The sequence below is a fragment of the Pteropus vampyrus genome, unplaced genomic scaffold, assembly GCF_000151845.1.
Source record: "Pteropus vampyrus isolate Shadow unplaced genomic scaffold, Pvam_2.0 Scaffold2, whole genome shotgun sequence".
In the NCBI taxonomy this organism is placed as follows: domain Eukaryota; kingdom Metazoa; phylum Chordata; class Mammalia; order Chiroptera; family Pteropodidae; genus Pteropus; species Pteropus vampyrus.
In genome coordinates this window covers 29,784,048-29,801,956 of record NW_011888783.1, presented here as the reverse complement: position 1 = coordinate 29,801,956, position 17,909 = coordinate 29,784,048, and the positions used below count along the sequence as shown (strand labels likewise).

The window sequence follows — 17,909 nt, the reverse complement described above, 5'->3', positions numbered from 1 at the left end:
AAAGGAACATACTAGATAACAATCGGGTAAGGAATATATTAATGAGAAACGGTTATTTTAAACCGTTCCTGTCCAACAAAAAATAAATCCAAAGCATATAGCATATAGCAACAGTTAAAAAAATTAAAATATTTTTTTCTAGAATAGCTATTTTTGTGTGTGTGTGTGATTTTGAAAACTTTCAGTAATACTTTTAGATTATATAGTGCTTTATTTTAATATATTAATTTAACTATAATTTTGGAGACTAAATTTTTTACGTTTTTTGCTCTGGAAGGAACAGTATCATTTCTTTCTCGAAATCCTGTTGGGTAGCTTGTTGATATTACTTTGGAAATAATGGGACAAGAAAAACAGCCTGATTTGACAGAGAAGCCCATTTTAACTTTTGTTGGTAGTCACTAGGGCTTCTCACATACGTACATGTGAATAACTTTTTAAAATGTCCAATACTTGCAAAAGCAGTTATGAAGCTTTAAAGTGTTAGCTCTCACTTGAATATGCTGAAATATCCTGCTGAGATGGCTTACTAATAATTCCTAGAGTAGTTCCCTGCCTCACACTGTCTGTTTGGGAAAGAAAAAAAAAATATTCTGTTAACACAGCCCTTAAAATTATCATCTTCTGCCTTGTGAGGCTGGAGTTGTCATTGCCCTACTCATAGCACAGGGCACCAGTCCCTTAAGTGGTCTCCTGCATCTAGCTCTTCTCCCTCTCCAGCCCTAACCCCTATCCCTGACATTAGAATAATCTTTCTAGAACGTTAATCTGATCTGCCAGCTTAAAACACTTTGACAGGCAGCACAGTATTTCTCAAAACAATATCTGAGAACCTCTGGAAAATTTTAAATTTTATTTTTTTAATAATGATAAAAAACTCAACAAGCATACCCTTGTTCTTCCAAATAGATACCTTGTAACTGAGTACAGTGTTCAAGTTCATGCTTATGTAGCGTGATACCAAATGTCGTACTTTCTAAGGAAGCATTTGATTCTCAAACTGATCCATGACTTGTAGCCATGTTCTCAGAGGCATTTTCTGAGATCCAGCTCTTACTTACTTTTGAGAAACAGTGGCCCACAGGATGGGGTCCAGATGCCCCAATGTGGGTGAAGGAACCTTTACAATATGCTCTTTACTATTCCTCCCTTTGGATCTCCTTCACATCGTTCCTTGTACTTTGCATTCTAGCCCCTCAGTGACAAGCAGCCCCTAAAGAAGCTGAGCCATTTCAAGCATTTGCCTTTGTCTTGCTTAAGCTGATCTTTGCCAGTGATAACTCCTTTCTTCTCCTCCACCCATCTAGAACACTTATGCCTCTGTAGACTTAGCTTTTCTTGAAGACTTCATTCCTAGGTACAACTAAAAATTCTTACCTTGGCTGCAGTTATTGTTCATATAGGGAATTGTGGCATCGATAAACTACCCCCAAAATTTAGTGGCTTAAAACGACAACACTTACCACACAGTTTTAGCAGGTCAGCAGTCTGGGTGTGTCTTGGCCTGAAGCCTCTGTCTCTGAGTCTCCCACAGAATGCAACACTTCCTAGCAACTCATGTGGTCGTTGGCAGGATTAAGTTCTTCACAGGTTGTTGGACCAAGGCCTTAGTTCCTTGTGACCTGTTGACTGGGGCCTCTCTTGGTTCCTTGACTCACAACATTACAGCTTACTTCTTTTGAGCAAGCAGAGAAGGCAAGAGAGGAGGAAGTCAGAATCTTTTGTAACCTAATCACAGAAGTGACATGTCATCGTTGTTGCTGTGTTCCATTTGTTAGAAGCAAGGCACTAGGGCCAGCCAGCATACCAGGGCAGGGGCTTACGTACTAGAAAGTAGAGATTACTGGGCACTAAGACGTCTTCTACCACAGCCTGCAGAAAGCCTTTGGGCAGGCCCAGGTGAGGAGCCATGGGCTGGGGGGGAGGCTGCATGTTCTCGTTTAGTCTTATGTCCCTGCCTCTCATGGTGCAGGCATCTCGATGCCGTAACTGTGATTCCAAGGTTGAAAGAGAGGTGTATTTTAAATGATCTGGCTCTTAAATATCATTTGAAAGTCAACTCCCTCATCTGATCTTCAACTGAAGAAAAATGGTCTATTTTAGAGCTGGAAGAGCTCTCTGTGTTGGACTTACTAAGAAAAGGTGATATAGCTCACCAAGACAGTGCATTCTTAAGAGATTATAAATGTAATCTTGACTACACAATTTTGGGTTTATGTTCTGGATTTAACTTCTAACCCAGAGTAAGTATTTTCAAATGTAGCACCTATAAAACTTTGTTGCACTTTGCATTCCTTTTTTTTTTTTTTTTTTTTTTTTTTTTTTGCCTGGGAGCTACTTGACTGCTTGGTCCATTCCTAATTTATTTCCAGCATTAACACTTTGCCTGGTACTTAGGCTCTCAATATTCTTTTTAAAAATATGTACAAACTTGATATTTTTTCTTTCTTTAAAAATATATATATAAATCTAGCCCTAAATTTACTAAGCATTGATAGGGTTTTCATAGTCAAGAATTACGGATCTTTCTCTGGCATAAATGCTTAAAAATAATGACCTGAGTCTATGATACCTATAATTTCTGTGTTATTTTACTCATTAATTAGAGCATTAGCAATTTTTGCCCTTGAATCAAAGTTCTCTACTTTTCTCTCCATGGCTTCTAAACATTTTGTCCTTTTGAGTCAAGGGAATTGGCCTGATTTTATGATGACATTTGGGTACGATATTTAAACTGTTAAAAGTTATAAAAACGACCCTTTGGTATTAAATGTAATAAATGGCTCTGAATTGAATACATGCACAGGTTCTCTTATATGAGCCTTGTGAACCCAAACTGCTCCAGTTACATATTCTCATTGTAATTGGATTCTATGACATTCTTTCACCTCCCCAAGAGTATGCCAGGCCATGAAAATTCCTCATGCCTTGGTGTTGATATATACTTTTGAAGTTTCAAATTTCATCTCTGACTAGTGTATAGGACTTCTAGTACTGCCGGCCCAACCTAATCCTGAAGTCTCTGCAAGAAAACCAAACCAAACCAATTTTATCCCTAAGAGATTTTTTTGCAATTCTCAAAGAAAGCAAGGACTAGGGTAGAATGACTTTTAGAATAGACTTATCTTTGCCCAGTGGCACCTTTACCAAAAATATTGTCTTTTCTTTACTCATAGATACTCTGCACTGGGTTAATTTGTCCTGGCTTGTATTTATCTTTGTAATTCAACAATATTGTGCTTGGATGTCTTAAATCAGACCACAAACTCCTCAATATCAGAGGTTAATTTTCTCTCCTGCTGTTTTGATATCTTTGATCTCTTTTCCCATTCTATACCCACAAGAACACCACTCCAGAAATAGGAGCCAGCTGGTTTAGATCTATTGATGGTGCATAGAGTAGATCTGAGATGTGGGGCTGGACCATGTCTGGACTCTTTTAGTGAGGGATGAATGTGAGTTCCAGAGGCTTCGTAATAATACTGAGTTAACTCTCATGGGTAAAGATGTGTGCCGGCACTCCTTGGACATTTTACAAGCACCAGAGTATGTTAACTGCCATGAAATTGTACTGTAATATTTTCTAGTTGTGATTCATTCACAGTTTAATATGCTTCTAGTTCTGGTTTGACTTTTCCCTCAGGAAGAGACTAAAATCTCTTCATTATAATATAGACAGTGTACTGCACTTTGAATACAAATTTATCCATGTTCAGAGTAATTTTTCTTGTGATTGTCTCTACCCTGGAGAAGTGCCTTTAATGAATTACATACAAATTGTGTAATTTAAGAAGTTAATTTGGTTTTCTGGTTACACAGGACTAAAAACAGCCCTTGTAGAAAGAGATGATTTCTCATCAGGGACCAGCAGCAGAAGCACTAAATTGATCCATGGTGGTGTGAGATATCTTCAGAAGGCTATCATGAAGTTGGATATTGAGCAGGTAATTGTGTATGCTGGTTGTTAAACAAAAATTGCGACTATGCTTTTTTCTACCCAATTAAATCAGTTTTTTATTTTTATTTTATTTTATTTTTTTATGGCTTTTCACATTTCTTCCTGTTGAAAATACCTATTCAGTGTATTCTGCTGGAATGTCTTTCAGGAGAGGTACCTGTTCTTTCCTGTAGTATTTTGTTTATGGGTGATCAGAGGCTTTTTCTACACAGGCATGTCAAAGTAGCAGATTTATAAAATCACTTTCAGATGTGTTGCTTTTAACAATTGTGATTGTTTTTTTTATTCCTTTTTTTTTTCCCCCTTTTTGCCAGTAGCCACCAAATTGCTACCTTCCATGCAGTTTCAGGGGAGCCGTGTTGTAATACAGGAGGAGTTTTAAATTGATCCTCTTAACTGCAACTGCAGTCATATGTTCATATTGTCACTGACATAGTCTTAAAGAAAAGATGATCTGAGTCATGCTTTTCTTATGTCACACTTTATTGTGTCCAGTCTGCCACCATTTGAAAACTGCCAAGGCAGTGTGGAAGATGACATTTCCCGGGGGGTAAAAAAAAATCAACTGAACTCCCTATCTGCTTTTTGTATATGAAAAACACAGCATCACTAACTTGACATTGTCAGTTGTGAATCTGTCCTCTTTTCTTAGGTGTCTCTTTGACATCATGATGGCTCAAAGGAAAAGAGCATAGGATTTAGAATCAGATGACTTGTGATGTGTTCCAGCTTACTTATTCAATTTCTATGAACCTCAGTTTTCTTATTGGTAAAATCAGAAAGGCATAATGAGGACCAAAGGAGTTATGAGAGAAGCTTATTTATTTATTTATTTATTTATTTATTTATCTATTTATTTATTTTTAATAATAGTCTATAAAATACTGTACAACTTCTAAGTATTATCTCTGCCTAGTAGTGGAGACAAGAAGAAAACATTTAGCGTGAATAGAACAATCTGTTATCTCTTACACGGGAAAATATAGGGGACTGAGAAAAGGGACAATACAGAGAATGCAAGATAAATTGTTAGAGTAATCTTGTAACTCAAGTCGGGAAAATATCTTACACCTGGGAACTCTGACAGCATGTTTTTTCTCCTATGCAAATACAGTTAAGGTTCTAAAAAATCTTTCAGGTTGACAGCATGATGTATTATTAGAAATTTGATTAGGAGGGAGCTATCCTTGCTCAGAGGTAGAGAGGTTTCTGTGTATCAATCAGTTGGCAGGGTGTCTATTTGCCATTTGAAAATATTATGATCTGTTACTGCCAAACTAATTTTCTCTGTTTTGCTTTTTAGTATAGGATGGTGAAAGAAGCCCTTCACGAGCGTGCCAACCTACTAGAAATTGCTCCCCATTTATCAGCTCCGTTGCCTATAATGCTTCCAATTTATAAGTAAGCATTTTGATATCATCTATATACATTTGTTTTTCAGAGGTCAATAGAACAACACAGTTTTAATGGAAGTACTCCTTCAAGGTGTATTTCTTAATGTAGTTTTAATTGGTCCTAATCTTTAACCCCTTTTAAATATTTTCCTCTGTTGTATTTGAAAGCGTGGCTTTTCCTAAATAACTCTCTACTGATCTACCTCTAAGTGCTACATCTTGAAGCCAAAGGAAATTGCGTCCTGTATTTTTAATTAGTATCTCTTACTGTAGTTTTTAACAGTATATAGAGGAGGAGTTGCATTTGCATTGGGAAACTTAAGAGAATCGTTTGAACCTAACGTGTACCAACTCCAAACCTAAACCATTTGGGGTCATTTTAAATTTCCAAGTTAATCAAAACTGAAATTTTGTTTGGAGGTGTCAGATTATATATTATAAAACCCAGTTTTCCTAATATTGTCAGAGCATCCATGAAGTTGCCTTAAATTGGAATATAGATACTATGAAAAAGTGGATTGCATAACTCTTAGCCACATGAGTGCTGTGGGGGCCTAGAAACAGATTTTATAATTTATGTCCGTATTTTCGTCATTGGTTGTTTAGAACATCTTAAGCCAGTGATTCTCTACTCTGGGTGTCCATTAGAGTCATCCAGGTTCCCATCCTAGCCTAGTTATATCAACCTCTAGACATATGAAGCCCACGCATCTGTATTTATTTTTGATGCTCCCCAGAGAATTCTAATATGCAGCCAGGTCAAGAACAACTGACTTAGAAGTGATTCATTTAAAGTCTCACCAATTCATTTATTTATAGAGTTCAGCTAGGCTGGTGTCAGAAATAGTCATGGCTTTTCTCCTGTTTCTTTTGCAATATGTATGCTTCTAGACATACTTTGCTTTTCTTAAATGAAAAGTATCTTACAACTTAAAGTAACATTCTGTAATGTTATACTCTGTTTCTGTTTCTAAAGAAACCTTTCTCCTTATTTATGCTGCAGGTGGTGGCAGTTACCTTACTACTGGGTGGGAATCAAGCTGTATGATTTAGTAGCAGGAAGTAATTGTCTGAAAAGCAGTTATGTCCTCAGCAAATCAAGAGCCCTGGAACATTTCCCAATGCTCCAGAAGGACAAACTGGTAGGAGCAATTGTCTACTATGATGGTATGTGACTTTTTCTTCTTTCTACTTTTCTCTCACTCGTGACCCTTACTGTATATTCTTAATGAAATGGTTTTACATTCTTAATTTTAATGCAAACACATGCACAGATGCACTCACCATTTTCTCTGAATACTAGCTAGAAAACTGCGGCCTGTTTTGCTTTTAATATCGTTTATTTTTGTATATTTCTTTTCTTTTTTAATTTCTACCTTGTATCTCATGGTTGGTTTGGTCTATTTTCCATCATTATGAATTTAGACCCCACCTTCATGCCATTTAATTTGTTATATGTTTTCCAGTGAACACTTGCCTTATGAATATGTTATGATGTTGAAAGCAGCTGAGAATCTGTTAGGTTTTCTAAATGAAACCTCCATTTTCAAGGGGTTATAAACCTAGAGAAAAATGCCCCTGGGCTGAAATTGACATGTTTGTATTTTGCACAGGACACAATTCTTGAACATGTAATCTATGATGAGGGTAGATGAACATTGCATTTGTTAAACCAGACCGTTAGTTTTTATTGCTTATTTCATTGTTAGATATTTTCCAGTAGTGACATTATCTAGTATCCATTTGTCATGTGATCATGTTTATTATTTGTGTGTGTGTGAGCAGTATAATTTGTACACTTTAATTTGAAGGAGCTAATCACTTAAATATATCTTCAGATGGACCACAAATACAAAACAAAATATGAAAGGCCATTTGTGAAATTTTACTACAGTTTTAAAGGGTGTATAGAATTAGAAAATAGTCCAAGGATGTTCATTTGTAGGGAAATAGCTGGACACAGATAATTGTACATGTTCAAAAAGTCAAATTTTGTGACACAAAGGACAGCGTAGATGCTGTAGCTCAGTGAATTTTATTAATCACCGTTTGATCTTTTGTATTTCATGTTAGATATCTAAACTCTTAGCATGAAGAAATGTTTATTTTGAGAGGTTTTCAGGAGACTGATAATTGTACTTCAGATTATAATATATCCTCAGGGATACTCCTTCCTTTTTTTTCCTTTGTCTTTTTTTCTTTTCATTGTTAGGTTTCTGAATCAATTTAGCTATCGAGCTTTCAGGTATGAATATAAAATGTGTATGTGCAGAGGGAGCAACGGGGACAAACTCAAGACAATGTCCTAGGAGCAACAATGTTAGGAAAAAATTAAGGTCTTAGACAAACATTGAAAGCTAGGAAATTCCCAATTTATAGTGCCTGCCAGTATCTCAACACCATGGCGGGGGGCGCTTAACTACATTTTTGGTGCCTTTGGTTGAACCTACATGTTAAAAGACAACGTTAACTGTGAATCTAAATTTGCTTTCTCAGCATCAGACCCTTAATGCTAATAATCTATAGTCGCTTATTGGACGATTATATTGAAGAGGGTTTGGTCCAGGAGTAAAAAGGCATTCTGCAAATGGCATCCTACTCATCCTGACATGGCAGTATTGTGCTCTTAGCCTCTTCTTACTAGTCTCTCCTGCACAAGCCTTCTCAAACTCTTGGTCATTTTATCATGTGCCATACTTTTTTTTAGCTTGTGCATATCTGAATCTCCTTAAAAGGATTATTAGTGGATGTCGTTTCTGAATTTGTGGTGTCCTGTCTTATATTGGTATGATATTGTTATGAATTATAGAGTTTTATTGATTCTACTTAGAAAAAACAAGGGAAATCTATGTCACATATGCAAAAGAAACATTATCATATTAAAATCAAGAGGAAGAAGAATTTCTCAAATCTAAATTGGCTTTTATAGCTTGTTGCAGGTCACAAAATTATGAGTTTAGCCAAAATTATTTTAAAAATGTAAAAATTATTTAAAATAACTTCAAATTGATAGTTGGCTTTTTAAAAATAAATGTTTTAATATTTATTTATTTTAGATTTGTTTTTTAATTACAGTTGACATACAATATTATGTTCGTTTCAGATATATAACGTAGTGATTGGACATTTATATTCCCTATGAAGTGATCCCTTTGATAAGTCTAGTACTCATCTGACACCACACATAGTTATTACAGTATTATTGACTACATTCCCTATTTTGTACTTTACATCTCTGTGACTATTTTTATAACTAGTAATTGGTATTTCTTAATCCATTTCACTCTGCTATCTGAAAATTTATTTTAAAATCTTAAGTCTTAAATAGAAAGGGTAAAAATAATTGTATTCTAGTTACTTAAAATAAATAAATTCTCTTTTTCCTTCTTTGCAAACAATACAGGCCCAACTATGTCATGCTTCAGGTAAGGCAAGCAAGAATATGAAACCAAGTTTAGTTCTGTGGTTTCACAACTGTATTTGCAGGTAGGGCAACTTGTTTTACCTGGCGGTGTGATGAGCAAATTAAATATCAATATGGAAATAAGGTATAAAGGAGCATAGAGGTAAAGGAATTAAGTGCAGTAAATGTGTGTTCAGAGAGAGGAAGAAATGCTTTACACCTTGACCAAAAAATAATGTCATTCTGTTACCAAAGTATGTCAGGAAAAAAATAACTTCATGAACATTTACCATTGTAAACAAGGTCCATACATTGTAATTTACAAGATAAACCTTTTTTAAACAAGACGCAAATATTTTTCTTCATAAATAACCATTAGGAGAATGTAATAACAGTCACCCAAATGATTTCAAAATGCATTTGGGCTTCTTGAAATAACCTTTGTGTGTGTGTTTTTTGTTTGTTTGTTTTTGTTTTTTTTTATACCTAAAGAATAATTTACTGAGATAAAATTAATATAACATAAAATTAACCCTTTAAAAATGAACAGAAATAACAATTTTTGTAACTCCCACCTTGCGAGAGTCTTATAAAAAAAGTGCCATAAGTAATTAAAAGAACTTTAAAATGCTACAAGTAATTTCGTCAACTAAAAACTATTATTGATAATACATTTATGGAGTTACTTTAGCACCAATGAAAAGTGAAATATACTGATATGAAAATATAGTCAGACAGACTATTAAACATTACCATTCATTTGGACCAGTGGCTGAGACAATCTTTAACACTGAGATGTAAGATGTTCCCTCTGAAGTACAAAATATACAAAGGTCAAAATTTTTTCTTAATTACTCGTAAGAATAGTTCATCCTAAATAAATAGTAATAGACATTGCATATAATTAAGGCAAAATCTATTCCTCTACAAAAGTCCATAAAAGCAATAAAATAAATTCTACATTCTTTTAAATATAGTAATGATAATGGCTATTCTATGCTCAGCATAGATATGACCTGTTGCCACATTTGGTTGTTAGGTGCTGAAAAAGAAACACATAAAGAGGAATAACTATCTTTTTTTTTTTTTTTTTCAGTGCAGACAAAGTAAATGTCAAATTTCTCAGTAAAATCCATATGAAATGAAAGTTGAGATAGGAAGTGGCATAGCAGGTTATATTTTCTTCTTATATTCTGTTAGAGAAAAATACACAGTCAACTCACTGCTTTTCTGACTGAGACACGTCCTAGTTTTTCCTAGTTGCTCCCTGCCATCTCCTACCAATCTCCTACCAGAGAGCTGTCAGCTGACCCCTGGCCATGGCCATTACCACTGATAAGGGGGTTACCAGGTAGAATATGGTCCAGATCTTCCAAGTCAGCAAGAAGTATTTAAGGCATGACAGGCTTGGGTGACCTGTCAGGCTGTGAGATTATGTGAACCAGCTGTGGAGTGAAAGTCAGTTTCCTCAGGACCTTATTTTGTCTTCCTCTGTCAACTTTACTTCTGTCTTCCTGTTCCCACAGTAGATCTTTGATGCCTTTCTAGCTGGACTCCAGTCATCCAATCCAGTGCACAGAAAATGAGATATAATTAAACATTATTAAATATTTAAAACCATTAAATGCCCCTATTAAGCTTCTCTAAGATAAAACCGGAGAACAAAATTACAGCTTTAAATTCTTCCTTCTGACAGTCAGGAATTCAGAGGGCGATGTCTGTTATTTCATACCCGATGGTGCCTGTAAGTATCTCTTATGCACATATGAAAGTAGCAACCTACAAGGAATTATTTAGCTTTCCTAATGTAAATAAAGTTGGTTATATCTATGTTTCAAAGGGGGAATTAAAGCCTAGGTTTGATTAGAATATTCATTTTTATTCCAACCTAGAACTCATAGCATACAAATAGATGAATTCAGCTCGTGAGAGAGAGCAAAGCCAATTTAATCTCTGGCTCCCCTGAGGTAAATGTAGTTCATGGTCCTGCCCCCACCCCAACCTCAGCTATAATCCCTGACTCCTGGAGGTAAAAATGCACTGAAGTGAGGAAAATTCTGCAGCAGGATATAATGATCCAAAATGACAGGGACAATAATGACAATGAATTTCATGTCTCGCAGTCATGAGCTGGAGAGGCTTGACTAGGCTGACTTATACAATTAAATGGTTACAGGTACAGCAGGAGATGCAGTTAGTTGTGTGCTTTGGGGAACGATGCCTCTGGCAAAAGGCGTATTGTGGCATCCAGACTCTTTTGTTAAGAAGAAACTATTACTCCTCTAGGCATGCACCTGCAATTGTACACTTTAATAAAAGAAAGCCTAGGTTAAAGATAAGTCTTTTAAGGTGTTGATTTTATCTACTTTGAAAGCTAAAAAAAAAAAAAAATCAATTACCCAATAACACAAAAGTAATTTTTCCTTTTTGTTTTTCCATTGAGTTCCTGGAACATGTCAGATCTAAAGGTGGTGCCTTTAATGCTCATTTACATTATTTGCAAACACCATTGTTGAATTAATTGGGTGTTATCTACTTCAAATCTGACAGGCACATTAAATTCTTCAGAGTAATAGAAATAGATTGAATAAATAACTGATTGGTGTGGATTTACAAACAAAATAGCAGCCATTGTGCAAATTTGGCTTCAGGCTTCTTATCCTAGTTCTTGTAAGGTTGGTAAGGCGATCTCTGAAGTGGAGTCTATGAACCCTGTGGGGCACACAAGACCACCCACTGGGTGTACTAAGAGCATAATAGAACTACTTGGATGTATTTCTATATAAGTGGAATTTTGTATATGGTTCAAATGTCATATATCTATATGTACAATAGTATAGGTATGTATTTATAAATAAACATCCATATCGAGGTTATGTGATGACATTTACTTTTGTAATACTCAACGTGATTTTTCTTTTTTGACCTACTGGGTTAGTAATTTGTCATTATTTTATATCTTTGGTAACTGACTAATTTGAATGTTTTCAAGGTACATGTATCCAGTAAGAGGAAAAAGTCCTCTGGAAGAGTAAACATTACCAAATCACTTCCTTTATTTCTCAAGGTCCAATTTCTGTGGACTTTGATTAAGGGGTCTAGATGAAAACAAAATTTTTGGCTAAGAGGGTTGTTTATCTTGGGAACCTCAAAATTATCAAAATTCAGCATGATACATTAAATCTTGTTTATTGTTTTCATTTTTATTTCCATCTTAATATAAAAATATATATTTTCAATTGTAAAGTTCAATCTCCAAGTAGTTTTTAAGGCTCTGTTTTAGATCCTTATTATTGTACATAGTGAGGTTTAAAATATGTAAATATTGATACATGTAGAAGAAATATATAGAACATATATAAGTTGTCTTTTTTCTTATGTAAACATTTAAGAATAATCTATAGTTTAGTTTTCTTCTTAAACTTTGTAAAAGTATAATGTTATGTATTTTGTAAGTTGATATAAACACTGTGGAAAACAATTAGTTAGACATTCCTAGTAAAATTAACCTTGTGATTCAGTGATTCTCCTACTGAGTATATGCCCCAGAGAAACTCCTACAACATGGCCACTAGAAGATATGTACAAAAAGTTTATTGCAGCCGTGGGCATTATTTCGAAAAGGAAATATATATCAAGATATTAGGTAGCTAGTCAGACATGAGCAACAGGGGAACAAAGGAATATGAGTTCAGCCTAGAGAGTGCCCAAAGAATATTCCAATGGTAGCAGAATTCTGGGTATGCACATGTGCACTAGGCAGAGTTTTACAGCAGCCAGGTGTCAATCAAAATGACCTCACTTGCCAATCACCTAGGAATGCCTTGGGAACCACCTATCACGGCCCAAATATAAGGCAGACATTCCCGCTTCTGGGTCCTTTTTGCCTTTCTGGGCTCCTCTTTTGCATTTCTGGGTTCTCTCTCTTTTTCTCACCTTTTGTTGCCTTTTTACTCTTTTGTGGCCATTTTGGCCCCTTTGTGTTAGTTCCAGCACTGGGACCATGTGCCTCCTTGGGGAATATTTTGTCTTTTTCCATGTGCCTCCTTGGGACATTCTTTGTCTTTTTAAAATGTATTTTTAATAAAACTATTAAATCTCAATGACCTGTGATTCTTCACTGCATCATTTGAGAAGAACCGAGGAAAATGCTAACTACACGTCTGCACCGTCATTATCCCTCTCCCTCTTCACTGCTGTTGGGGTGACACTGAATTCCATTTGGCCCCAATGGTGACAGATAAATGAATAAATAACCTATAGAGTAGTCACATGATGGCATTGAAAGTGAATGAAGAAAGCTAAGTTGAACAACAGGGATGAGTCTTAGAAAAATAATGGTGAAAATGTCACAATAACTTGCCTCACAATTGTAAACATCACAATCATACTTGAAAATGGCTCTCCAAAGTAGTTCAGTGTAGTTGAAATAATTAATAGTATGGAAGTAGACAAATGAGGTTTACAAACTTTATTGAGCCCCACATTACAAATCTGTGAATTTAGGTTTATAATGCATAACTCATAGGGTGTTTCGAGGTTTAAATGAATTAATAAACGTAAAATGACTTTACAAAACATTATTTTAAATATTGTTTTTTTAGATCGATTTTATGTGTATTCTACAGTCTATCAAATTTCTACTTTTCATGAGTATGTTCCAAAACATCAGTTCCACAAATGTCTCTTTATAAGTTTAAAACTTGCAGATTTTCCCAGATAAGTTTGTAAAACATTCTTAGGAAAAAGGAAAATATTGTGCATATAAACATGCTCTAATTAAGTATATAATCTTTGAAATTTAAGAGTTAGAAAACACAATACTTTAACTTACTCTAAAATTATCCACCTCTTAGACATTGATTTAAAACATTTGTTTTAATATTTCTTTTTTGTGCATATGCAGTTTTACACTTATAGATTAAATGGATAATTTTTATTTTGATTTCCTACTATTAGCTTTTCCATTATATTTTTCCTCTTGTTTTCTGTGAGTTACATAAATGAAACTGACATTATTGCTCATATAGCAGGCATATTTTTTTTGCCCCCAAATGCTGCCTTTTTGCTATTCAGTATATCTGGATACCAACTAATGCTAAATGAAGTTTGACATGTACCCCTAAGAAACAAAACTTAGAAATTGTGACTTCAAAGGAAACCTTGAATAAATAGGACACATTTGTGTCCACCCAGGCTAACATCCAACATATGCTTTAGCTTCCTGATGATGAGACAGAGCAAAACAGCCCCTAGGAAAGTTTGCAATTGTTTATTGCTCACTTGACCAGCATGTATTAAATACCAGGCTTTCATCCTCTTATAATTAGTTTTTTTGAGAAAGTAAAAAGCACACAAAAGTAGATTTGATCAGGTATAGGATACTGAGATAGTAGTCATCCATATTGCATTCTGTATATAAAAGCTTACAAACAGTGGTAAAATTCACTAATAGTAGGATATGTATTCATATAAGTTGTTTGAACAAATAGTTCTGGTGGGTTCTCAGTAAGTTATCTACCTCTCACATACTGTTGCTCATTTGACCCTTTTTGAAAAGATGTCGGATCAAAGGCAAAAGCTCTTGTATCAAAAATATCTATTGCCCGCCCCTTATCCCCACTTGACTCATTCATTCAAAAAATATTTTTAGAGCTTCCACTATTTTCCCCAATGCATTATGTCGAGCATTAGGGCCAAAGGCATCAAGGACAGAGCTTTGAGCTTTCAGGTTTTGAGAGAGGTTACTGCATATATGCCAAATATTGTACCAAATACATGGTCGCTACTACCAACAACATTTTATGTTTGTGTAGCAGAATATGGTTTTCAAAATATTTTTTCCCCTGTAAATTATCTTAGTTGACCCGGCTCAGTATGTATGCTGAGATGGGATATCATGACCCCTATTTTAAAGGAAAAGGATATCAAAGCTAAATATTTGGATCAATATTTTGGACATGTGCGGAGGTGAAAGTAATTTTTTTTCCTTGGCAAATAAAAAAGCTTTACAAATGCAGATTATAACATCATAAGTTTTTTTCAGCTGCCATTAGGTTTTAAGTCTGTCACTCATTTAACAAAAAGCAACCAAATAGTTCAACAAAATATACACATTTTTATTAAGGGAAACTTCAGACATGTGCACATGTCTCTTGTAGTTTCATAACTTTAGCTCCTGATTAAAAAAAAGTCAGCCCATAAACAAAATCCTGGTTTAGAGTCACAAATGTCAATTTATTTTTAACTAATAGGTTTCCTATCTTGTCCTCATGGTTTTATTTACTGGTTTCCATGTATATACTGTACATTCACAGTTAGGCTTTTTCCATTAATCTGTTGCTACATAAGACACAACACCCAAACTTAGTGGCTTACAACACCAGTAGACACTCTCATAATTCTGAGAATGTATAGGCTCAGCTGGGTGTTTCTCACTTGGGATTCCTCCTGTGATTGCAGTGAGATGGTGGCAGAGACTGGAATCTTCTGAAAGCTTTCTTACATACATCTTTGGCTCTTAGGCTGAGAAGGCTGGAACAGCTAGGGGCTAGCTCCTCAACTCTGTCTCACTATGGCTTTTCCACATGATTGGGTTGGACTTTTACATAGTCAGACTTTTTACGTGGTAGCTGGCTTGCCCCAATGAGTATACCCAGAGACCAAGGCTTAAAAGTAAGTCTTCTTCTGATCTAGCCTAAGGGAAGTCACACAGTGTCAGTTCTGCCACATTCTGTTAATTAAAATGAATCACAGGGGCAGCCCAGGTTTAAGGGATAGGACATTATGAAAGTAAGAAAAAGAGGAAGCATAGTTTATTGGGGGGAAATGGGACATCTATGGGGAATAACTGCAAGGAGGCTGGGTCAAATGGTTTTGTCAAAAATATTTTATAGATGTGGTATGGATTTTTATCACAAGTCTATTTGCCTCTTTTTTTTTTTTTTTCTAATCAGTCATCATAATCATTGCCTAGATCAAATTACAGTATTTCATTAGAGGTTAAGTACAAAATGGTACTTTCCTAACTCTGTTTTATTTGTTGGATTACTTATAATTTTCCTGTATCAACTCTTTGCCTATCTTTAGTTAAATTTTGTATAAAATCTGGAGAAATGCTTGATTCTTTCAATTACTTACTAGTTTTCAAAAATGAGTTGCTGTTCTAGCATCTTTTAGTTGTAAAACTATTTTTAGATTACCAACTAAACTCATGACTTTAAATATATTTGCTGTGTGTCAATTTATTAGTTATTGATGTTCAAATTGCCCTATCTCTGGCTCATGGGCACCTCCTCAAGTTGGCTCTGGAGCCCTTTTGATATGCTGTCAATGGTCTGTGATGACTTCTGTGCTATCTGCTATGATAAGTCATTCCAGGCTCTTCTTGAAACTTACCTGCCCTAGACCTAGAAGCAACCCTTTCTTCAATAAACCTTGACTCCTTCCTGTGGGAAATGGTAATTAGAGGCCATAATCTATTTACTGTGGATGTTTATTGCTATTGATTGTTCATTATTTCTAGGCCTTTCAGTAGTAAGAAAAAAAGAAAATGTTTTGTTTAAAGAAGAAAATCACGATGAATTTTTTGACATAATTCCACTTTGAATTTCAGAGTACATGGCTGTTATTCAACCTCATCTATTGCACTGCTAAAAATATTATTAACAGTGAGTTTTTAGAAGACTCCAGTCCCAGCCACCATCTCCATGCAATCTCACTGCACAATTTAAGATTTTTTTTATTGCATTTTTGTTGATTTTTCTTTGAGTATATGCCAATGGGGATATGTGGACAAATTACTGTCTTTTAAAGTTACAGTTTCTACTAGTGTGATTATGCCACTAACTCAGTACAACAAATCAATTTAATTTTGCTTTAGATCATTAGGGTCTTTTTTTTTAAGCTGTGCTTTTGTTTAATAGTTATGTACAGCATTTCAAAGTAAAAGAAAGACTATTCAAATAAGACTAGTTTTTCTCGCTGTTCCTTCTACCCTTTTACCTCCTTCTCCTTAAACAGTCCGTTTTTTTTAGAATTTTGGTATATACTTTCATTGTATGTATGCATGTGTATGCATGTGCATATAGTATATGTACACTTGTGTTTGCTCCCTTTACCATTTCTTAGCTAATAGTAGTGCCTTGATTTTTTTTCTGCCTAATATAGTGGATATTTTATTCTATAGTATAAAGAACCACAAAATTTTGAAAAGATTTTTTAAAGTCATCCAAGTCCTAATTCCATGGGATTAAGTTTTGTAGCTATGTTAGCTGCTTAGATCAAAATATATCCATTGGTATAGCCTTAGCCATCAATAAATCAAATTTTCAAGTGATTTTTCTTTTTATAAGTGAAAATAAAACCTTATTTTTTTTCTTTGGACACCACAAAACAATGGCACATCCACTAGTTTTATCTGTATAGAGACTTTAAAATTAGGCTGTAAGTCACAAATGCATAATTTTATCATTATATAAAATATGCTGTGATTTGTTTAAAATTGCTAAAACCTAGTTCATATCATCTACTTGTGTTGAGTGCAGTCCACTTAGTCAGACTAAATGCTCATGTTAACTATAGTCTTTTTAATAGATAGGTCTGTTTTATGTTAATACATGAAATTATATATTTCTTAGAAAAATTTTATTTTTATATTGATGGTATATTTAAAAAATTTAGACATGAACCTAATTAATTATAGTTTGAAGGATTAATTAATTAAAAGTTTGAAGGATTTTCTGCTTTTCTTTTAGAGACATTGGGAAAATACACACCTAAGAACTATACATTGTGTTTAAATGTGCCACATATTGAGGCTTAAAGTAACTATCTAGTGCATTTGTCTCAAATCGTAATTCTCCTTTAGAAATACGATCTTATAGGTCACATTTTGAAAGAAGGGAAGGGTGAAATAATGGTCATTGGAATGTGGGAAAATAGGAAATAAAAGCTATAATGATTTGTCTTTAGAAATGAATTTTCTTGGTACTTTATCGTATGGCCATATAACACCTCACATATATGTTGGCAGAGTCCCTAGGTGCCCACTGATATAGCCACTCTAGCATATTTTTTTAGCATTCTTTCAAGGGGATCGAGAGTCTTTGCTCAGATAAATGTATCGAAAAAGGAAGAAACAGAGAAAGAGGGA

The 17,909-nt window shown here is 34.7% G+C and overlaps 1 protein-coding gene across 4 annotated transcripts in view; it reads left to right on the top strand.

Annotated features, from left to right (window-relative positions):
• Window positions 1–17,909, top strand: part of GPD2 (glycerol-3-phosphate dehydrogenase 2) — a 128,546-nt gene that overhangs the window by 58,927 nt on the left and 51,710 nt on the right. For all 4 annotated transcript variants that reach the window (XM_011359196.2, XM_011359171.2, XM_011359180.2 and 1 more), the window contains 3 exons: window positions 3,820–3,944; window positions 5,262–5,359; window positions 6,356–6,519. In XM_011359196.2, coding sequence (XP_011357498.1) covers window positions 3,820–3,944; window positions 5,262–5,359; window positions 6,356–6,519 — 387 coding nt within the window. The remainder of the gene's footprint in view (window positions 1–3,819; window positions 3,945–5,261; window positions 5,360–6,355; window positions 6,520–17,909) is intronic.